We start from the raw sequence: 9,219 nt of genomic DNA, 5'->3' as shown, positions 1-9,219 counted from the left end.
CCCGCCACCGAGCCTCCTGCCGCAATGGCTCGTCCGTGAAGCGCCAGCCCCGGCCGCTCCTGCTCAGAGCGCCCGCAGCCTTCGTTCGCGCTTCGCAACCGTCCTGGGTGAACATGGCTGTCTAGCGTAGAATGTGGCAGAAGGGACCGAGCAGTGGACATTGAACCTGTGAAGCCCAACTCTTAAGCTCCGAGACCTGGGGGACTGAGAGCCCAGCTCTGAAAAGTGCACCATGAATTCTGGAGTTGCCATGAAATACGGAAACGACCCCTCGGCCGAGCTGAGCGAGGTAAGCAGCAGCTGAGGTCGGGAGCTGGGATTTCTCGGGCTCTCCCCTCGACCTCTCCACAGCCCGACACCCTGTGGGCCTGTGCTCCCGGGCTGGAGGCAGTGCGATGGAAGATTAATAGATGTTCTGGATCTTGTTTTAACTTGTAGTGCTACTCAGGAAATGACCTGAACTGGCTTGATATTTCAGTCTGAAATGAGTGGCTTAAAAAAGAAACAACCTCTCACCGAGCCGCGAGGCGTTTTACTCACGACAGTCTGCATCCCCTGTCCCTTCCCACCCGCTTCCACTAATTTGTTTTGTGCGCACCATTGTGTTTCCCCGATCGGTAAAATACACGGACATTCCAGCTGAGTGTAAGCCGACGGTAACTAATTTGGTGGGAGTGGTGGTGCTGAGCAGGACGCATTGGATTATTTCATCTCCCCCTTGGCTCCCACGTGCGATGCGTTTGGCTAAGTTCAAGCAACGTGGTCTCTTCCCTAGGCTGAGATGAATGACCCGGCCCTGGGGAGGGGTCTGGGAAGGAAGCACTTCAAAGCCGCTTTAGAACTTTATTTCCTGCCCGGGGCTGGACTCCTAAGTCTTTGTGGCCAGCGCATTTACAATTCCTGGGCTCCCACTGTAACCTATCCACTTGAGTGTTTGAGACCAGCTTTGAAATTAAAGCTACATCAAACACTATGCAAATATGTGAGCGGTAAGATGCCCAAAGCCATCTTTTTTCATGACTTTAGGGATGCCTCGGAGACATCCCCCAAAGCTTTGAAAACCTGAAAAGTGGTGATGAGAAGCCGGTAGAACTGGGTGCTCAGAAGAAGAGGAAGTCTGTGTGCTTAGTGTCTACAGCTGAAGGCTTGGTGTCTGTGGGTTTCCCTCTTGATACCATCACTGAACCATTCATGGGGACAAAAGTAGCACAAGTAGTCCGTGTTTCTTGAGTATGGCTGAAGAGAGGAAAGAGGAAGAAAAGGAAAACAGTGTAAAAGCAGCCGGAAGGCAGATAATGGTGATGTCAGATTACCAGTGGTGAAGGGCAAAGTGAAGGGATGGAGCCCTTTGGGGGTGTGTGTGAGGGAACACCTGGTGATGGGAAGGGGGGGATTAAATGGGGTTGGGGGAAACCTAGGAGGTCTGCCGTCGGGCCGGTGAGTGCTGTTGGGCCCTGCCTGGTGCTCTTAAGTGTCCTGCTGCTGTGCTGTTCCTGCTCCGGTTCCAAATAGCGTTTTGAGGTGCTGGCTGAACGAAGTAGAGCATTTCCTAATCCTTACGGCTATTGCCCCTGTGATGTGAGAACTTAAAAATGGGAGGTGAGGGAGGAGGCATGAGTATTTAAGTGACTTTTGCCAATTTTATATTTAGACAGCGGTCTCAAATCTGAACTAGAACGCAGGGCCCTGCTGCATCACTAACCCTGTTTCAGGAGAAGCCTTTGGTGATCTTCTAAGGTCGTAGAACACCCCAAAACTGAAGGCATTTCTTTTGCAGAGACTCTTTGCCAGGCCCTTCACACTGTTTCTATGCGGCAGAGTGATGTCCAGTAACCTTTGTTTAAATGAATCACAGACTTAGGAGGAGAGGGACTAGAACCTCGAGTGAAGGAAGAGATGTGGATCGACTTCAGTCCTATTGGCGTGTTCTTGAGCACATTGGGTGAGCAGAGAATATGACCCTCAGGTGCCACATAAAATTATCCATTTTTTGCCTAGTTGTATCCACTCCTTAAGTAATCCCTATAAAGCTTGTAGGCAAATGAAAGAATTGAGAGTGCTTTGTGGTCCCTACATTGGCTGGAAAAATATTTGAGCAGTTTATGACATAGTATTGTTCCTAAGGAAATAAGTTCCTTCCTCAACTATATCCTTTACCAGATGTTCTTTTCTTGTCATTGGTGTCTGCTCATTCATTTTTTGCTTTCTTTCGAGCCAGTTTTAGGTTCCATGATTTAGTTGTACCTCTTTCCAATCAATGTTAGTTATCCTGCAGGTTGAATGGTAGTTATTTTTACTTTTTGCACGTATTTTTTTTTATTTTTACTTTTTGAGACAGAGTCTCACTCGATCTCGGCTCACTGCAACCTCTGCCTCCCGGGTTCGAGTGATTCTCGTACCTCAGTCTCCCAAGTAGCTGGGATTACAGGCATGTGCCACCACCCCAGCTAATTTTTTTATATTTTTAGTAGAGATGAGGTTTCGCTATGTTGGCCAGGCTGCTCTCGAACTCCTGGCCTAAAGGGATCCGCCCACCTCGACTTGTATGTATTTTAAATTAGAATATGTGTAAAGATAATTTGGAAGGCAAGAGGGAGTGTGTGGTTCATACCTTGTGGACCCTAAATCTCAGTTCGATTTAACATGGGCAATAACTTTAGTATTTACCGTTTTTCTAATATCCACAGAGCAGTATCCATAGATTCACATATAATTCATTTGTATTTCTCACATTAAATCTTCGGTGAAAAGTTTCTTCTCCCTGTCTTTTTTCTCTTAAACACCGGTTTTCGCTTAGTATCTTGTAGGGCAAGGTTGCCATTCACTTTTGATAGTTGAGTCCTCCTCCTCACCTGGAAGCAGAACTAGTAAACCCTCTCAGGGCCCCTCTCGTGCCATCTCTCTGATTGCCCAGGAGCCTCAATGCTGTCTGGAGGTCCCTGTGGGGTCAGATTCAGCCTGATGTTCACTAGGCATTTCAGGGGCAGGAAGAACTCTGAAAAGACCTGCCCTTATCCTGGGTATCATAAACAAAATGCCTCTCATTGGTGTTGACTTGTGGGCTTACTCCTTCTGTAACGGTCCCCTAGACACAGGAGTCATTGACTCTTTGACAGTAATGTTGACGCTGACTCTCTAACATCCTGAACTAGAGAGTGAGTTTAATCAATTTCTGGTTTTAATCTGCTGATCTCGTTAGTGAGAGCAGCAAGCTTTGGTCAACCACTGAGGTGTTGGCCTCTGCGCCTAGTACTCCAGGAATGCTTGGATACTAGGAGGGATTTGGGTATGAGGGATACACAATTAGGAGACCTAGGGATGGGTGTTGGGCATGAGGTGTTTTGCATGTGTGAGTACTTCAAGATGGAAAACAGGAAATTCATGAGTGTGTTCCTTTTGTGTCTTTAGTTTGAACAATAGTCATTTAAGATCCTGAGTTGATTACAGCAGATAGTAAAATTGCCTCCATGAACATTCAAACATATTTTTATGTATTTATTGAACATACATGACTTATGTCAAGTCTGAACTTTTTTTGAAAGCAAAGAAATTCATAGCAGTAACGACAGAAATACAAAAGGAAAATGTAGACGGATAAACTAGTGATTTGTTCTTTTTTCTTGGCTATAGCTGTTCCTGTCATAAAGAGTTGAAGGATTTTTTTTTTAATTGAGATTAAGGAAGGACTTCAACATCAGGCAAATCAAAAGCACTGCAAAAATTAACTGTTTGACATTCAGCCTCCCTCCCTCATGGTCAAGAAGCTGAAGGGCCACACTTTAAGCAGCATTAAATTCTCCCAAAATCTGTCAAGGGACAGCTCTGGCATATTCTTCTTTGTGGTCATGAGTTTTAGGTCAGCAGTTAGCTCTATTGGTCTTGGTAAAGTTTGTGGTGCCAGTATGTAGTTTACTCTTGTTAAATAATCCCAGGTACCTGGAAGGAAGAGATCTTAAGGTTTAGCAATATTAGGGTAAAACTTGACTTTACTCATTCTTGCAGAGTAGTTATCTGCTTGATCTGGTTGTCTGGTAGACAGTTGCCTATTTATGTACAAAAATAAAAATGTATTTTTAAAATTTTGTCCCTTGGCAATCATAATCTCTGGAGATGAAAAAATATTCTTACTCAAAGAATTTGTACAAAGCAATCAACTTAAACTCTTTGCCTTTTAAACATTATTTAAACAATGGACAGACAAAATTCTGCATCACCATTTACTTGAAAACATTGGATGCCCCTGGAAATCATATTTCCCTTACTTTCTTCTTTGATCTTCATTCACAGCATTTTGTATCACATCATTCCACTTCTGAATTAGGCCATAGAGGCAACTCTCCATGTTTTCACCATTTGTGTGTTGAGTAACTCCTGAAATGCCACCTCTTCATTGATGCTCTAATTAGAAGTAGAATTATATAGAAGAAAGTTGTTCTCTACCTAGATTATCTTGTGTAACTATCTTCAAGTGGCCATCTCACAGCTGTGCTATCCTTCCTCATCAAATTAATTGTAAAATATCAGCATTGGACGGGGCCTGAAAGATCACCTAGTATTCACATACCCTTTTTTGCCTCTTTATACTCCTCTGTCTTTAGAAAATCACACTTCATTGTAATGAGCTGTTGAATATCTGTCTTAGCCATAGCCCTATAAGCATAAGAAGAGCAGGGTCAAGACCTAGTGCAGAATCCAACAAACTGCTCCAAAATTTAGAGACTGAAAATAACCATCTTATTTACTCATGGATTTGCAGTTTGGGCAGAGTTCGGGGGGAAGACTTGTGTCAGTGACTAGAGCAAAAGGATTTACTTCCAAGATGGCTTAATCATATGAATGGCAAACTAATGTTGCCTGTGAACTGGGAGATCAGCTCAGTTTTCTTCAACATGGGCATCCCTATGTGGCTTGGGCTTCCTCTCAGCATGGCAGCTGGGTTCCAAGAAAGAGGAGGTAAAGCTGCCTGTTCTCTTAAAATATGGAACTGAAATGGGCACAGGATCATTTCTGTGTGTTCTGTTGGTCAAAACAGCTGTTCTCCCAACCAGATTAAGGTTAAAGAAGTAAGTAGAAAACACCTCTCCAACAGGGGTGTCACAAAGAATTTGCAACCAATTTTAACCCCCCCAGAAGCCACAACATGACAGAGCCTTATCTAAAAACCCTGATGTCTTTCCTTTTTTCTTTCTTTCTTTCTTTTTTTTTTTTTTTTTTTTTGAGATGGAGCCTTGCTCTGTTGCCCAGGCTGGAGTGCAGTGGCTCAATCTTGGCTCACTGCAACCTCTGCCTCCTGCGTTCAAGCAGTTCTCCTGCCTCAGCCTCCTGAGTAGCTGGGATTATAGGCACGTGCCACCACTCCTGGCTAATTTTTGTATTTTTAGTAGAGACAGTTTCACCATGTTGGTCAGGTTGGTCTCGAACCCTTGACTTTGTGATCCACCTGCCTCAGCCTCCCAAAGTGCTGGGATTACAGGCGTGAGCCACTGCACCCGACCTTAAAACTGTGATTGCTTAATTCCCATTGTCTGGCAATGGTTTTTAGTTTTTGTTTTGTTTTGCTTTATAGCTATTCATTTTGTGGTTTGTAGTAACTCTGAATCACATTTTCTAAGCACTTCGCAGATATTGACATGCTTGTCAAAAACTCTGAGGTACCTTCTGTTATGCCTATGTTACAGGTTAGAAATTATGGCATAAGAAGGGGGAAAAGCATATCCAAACTACACAGACTATAAAAGGTGGAGTCAAGATTTGTGCCCAGGTAGTCTTTCTCCAGAGCTCCACCATGTGCACATTAATTCCTTCCATTAGCTTCTCTTACTGCCCTCAGTTTTTTATCGCATGTTCCAAGGAGGGAGTATTCTATTTAATAAGCCTGTTGAACCTGATTTGTATTGTAATCCCTATGCAATACCCAGATAAGTGTTTTTGATAAAAATGAAATGGATATGATTAGAGCAAAGGGATATAGTCACTGCCATAGCCTCCAAGTGGTGGAGGAATTCAAAGCATTGACTTTCCAGAGCCCTAAAAGCAGATTCGTCAATAAGGAATAGTTGTGATCCGCATTCAGTGGGGATTGGGAGGGAGGTTTCTATTTCTTTTCACTGCAAGGAAGGTGGAATATTACAACCTGAGACCCACTACCTGTGTATTCAGAGGCATCTCAGAGATTGATGTTACAATATTTGAGGTGCCAGAAGGAGAAGAATATAAAGCTTTAAATATCTTAAGAATTAGGGCTTTCCCACCCCTGCAGGCAGGGCTTTAGGTTTCTTCTACAGTTGGCCAAATCACTGTGGGGCTGCAGAGTGCCGAGTCTTGGGGAGAAAGCCAAGGGGACCCAGTGAAGTCAGTGGCCATGGCTGCATGGCAAGGCAGCGGCTGACAGCCAGGTGTTGAAGAAGCACATGCTGAATATGACATTGAGGTCCTGAGTCAAACGCAGTGGGTAAGGTGAAGTAGATCAAGCCACAGAGATGGTTCATGTGGCTGGAACCAGGTGGAAGACAAACAAGAAAAAGGAGGATATGTGCTATGAACAGAGAAGTTGCTCAAAGACCAGGTAGGTGATCAGAACTGGGATGGCCACAGACCTGGAAGCAGGGAGAGAACCTTGATTCTGAGGAAGTGCTTTGACCAATTGGGAAGCTTTTAAGTCCCAAGACTTCTTAGGGAAGCACCTTAGGGGTAGTTGCTACCAATTGGAGATGCCAGAACCCTGAGTGAGTGGGCACACTTATCTAGAGTAGGGAATGTCATGGTGATAGGAAATAAAGTCAAGTGTGCAGTTATAATAGCTGCCTAGCTGATTTGCCCAACGCAAGTCATGAGGAAGGCTTTCTCCCAGGTGGGGCTGCAGTTGGAAGATCAAACCTGCATCTACAGCAAAATTAAGAAGCTGTTGATGGACTGGGTGTGTTGGCTCATGCCTGTAATCCCAGCACTTTGGGAGGCTGAGGCAGGTGGATCACGAGGTCAGGAGTTCAAGACCAGCCTGGCCAAGATAGTGAAACGCCATCTCTACCAAAAATACAAAAGTTAGCTGGGCATGGTGGCAGGCACCTGTAATCCCAGCTATGCGGGAGGCTGAGCAGAGAACTGCTTGAACCCGGGAGGCGGAGCTTGCAGTGAGCCGAGATCATACCACTGCACTCCACCCTGGGCAACAGAGTGAGACTCTGTCTCAAAAAAAAAAAAAAAAAAAAAAACTTGTTGATGAGGATTTCAAAGTTAGTTTTTGACTCACGGAATCAAATTACAGAAAACAAAAATTATATTTTAAGCCATCTCTACATTCTGAGAGAGGGGTTTGTGTTGGCAATGTTATAAAATCAGACAAGCCAAAGAAGACAAGAATTGATAGATATTAGTTAGGACTTAGATTAGTTACATTGGTGAGGGGATGTCATAAAAGAGATAAATTGTATGTAATTATTTTTTTGAACCCTCTTGCCTCCCCCATATATCTACCTGGATTTCCAACAGTGGTATCTTTCACTCTTGGGGGTGAAAAAAAGAAAAAAGCAAGTAATGTGGATTACACAGATAAACAGAAGTTCAATTTATAGAGTAAATATTTACTGGAACTACAGAGATACCATATCTTTCTAGTGAATGTCCTTTTTCTCCTGTTGACTAGAAACAGCCAAAATCAGTAATGAGAGGAAAGAAGAAACCTTTTCAAAGGTTTTCATTGCCACAGGAGTGAATAAGGTTGTAAAGCACTTTGCATGTGTGGATCTTTCAAGATACTTCTTAAATTCAGCAAAGACCTTAAACCTTGAGAAAGTCTTTTAGGGAAAAAAAATCCATAATTAGCAGCTATTAATTCCAATTGCCATACAAAAAACCATATGTTGTGTTTGTTAACTTCGTAAATGAACAATAAAAAAAGCCCATTGAATTGGGAAATTTGTGTGGTGAAGGCTGCTTGATGTTTTGGTTGGTGGAATATTTTGAGCAGATCCCTTGCCATGAGATTTGATCAGTACCTGGAACGTGCATAGGACATGTGGGGCCAGAGGTGGAAATGCATCTTAAACCAAAGTCTGTAGTGTGTGATTATTTGAGAACAGAAAGTTGCATGAAACCTCAGTGTGTGTGTGTGTGTGTGTGTGCGTGCGTGTGCGCGCGTGTCAATTAACTTCACCTGGGGTCGTGAGAAATACTGAAGCAGTTGTCAAAGGAAGAATGCCAACTAGGGAGAAGATTGCCTTGCAGTTAGAAAAGGAATGGAGGCCTCTGATTGGTTGCATGGTGAGAGTGGCAGTAATTCCTTGCTCCTGTTTTCCTATGGGTTATGTGAACTTGTCCATAGAACACACAGCACCTTTAGACTCTCCTTGCTCTTCTCCTAGCGGCCCCCAGTGTCTCCAGCTTAGTTGTTCCTTCCCTTACCTGTGTTCAGAATACTTACAAGTTGGCCTCCTTGGGGAGACCGTGAGATCTTTGAAGGCAGAGACAGAGTTAAGTTGATCACTATATTGCCAGCACCTAGTCAATATGTGGTAGATAGGACATCAGCAGACTTGGAAGTTGCTATTTGGACCAAATCCCAGTTGCCATTTTACTGTGACAAATGTGTTGGATTAACTCCGTTTCTATTTTGGTTAAAGTACCCATTCAATGGAATTTAGTTTGGTCATTTTGACTATAATTTATTATCTTGTAACTGTTCACATATTCAGTCAACAAATACTGTGTGCCTTCTACATGTCAGATGCTATTGTAAGACTGGGGATACAGCAACAAACGAAACTGATGTAGTCCCTGTTCTATGCATCGCGCACAGATGCGTAGACAATACACACATGTTCAGTGGTGATATATGCTGTAAAGAAAACACTCTTGGGGAGGAAGAGGGGAGGGATGCCGTTCGAGTGATCAGGGAAGACTTCACTGTGGGAGTCTGTGAAATGAGGGACACAGCCTTGTGAAGGTGGGGGACAATCATTTCAGGCAGAAAGGCAGAGTGAGGGCCGAGGTGCAGAGCCCAGGGCACTCTTGCTGTGTTTCAGGAGTAGCAAGGCAGCAATGACTGGGAGCAGAGTGAGCAAGGGGAGAGGGGAAGGAGATGAGGTCTAAGAAAACAGTTCTGGCCAGATCATCTAGGGCTTCACAAGCCCTGAAAGAGTATCTGGATCTCCCTGGAGAGTATTGAACACAGGCCTGAATTTGTTTTGCTTTCTTATTCCTTTCATATTTTGTTGGGGGGGG

At 43.9% G+C, this 9,219-nt stretch overlaps 1 protein-coding gene across 2 annotated transcripts in view; it reads left to right on the top strand.

The window, feature by feature from the left end:
- MCC (mutated in colorectal cancers) overlaps nt 1-9,219 on the top strand; it is a 471,854-nt gene that overhangs the window by 199,627 nt on the left and 263,008 nt on the right. Inside the window, exon 1 of one of the 2 annotated variants that reach the window (XM_011963647.1) lies at nt 1-289. The exons of the other annotated variant lie outside the window; for it this stretch is intronic. Coding sequence (XP_011819037.1) covers nt 233-289 — 57 coding nt within the window. The 5' untranslated portion in view covers nt 1-232. The remainder of the gene's footprint in view (nt 290-9,219) is intronic. 2 annotated transcript variants of the gene reach the window in all.

The sequence above is a fragment of the Colobus angolensis genome, unplaced genomic scaffold (assembly GCF_000951035.1).
Source record: "Colobus angolensis palliatus isolate OR3802 unplaced genomic scaffold, Cang.pa_1.0 Scaffold62, whole genome shotgun sequence".
Classification (NCBI taxonomy): domain Eukaryota; kingdom Metazoa; phylum Chordata; class Mammalia; order Primates; family Cercopithecidae; genus Colobus; species Colobus angolensis.
This window is presented reverse-complemented; position numbering and strand designations above follow the sequence as displayed.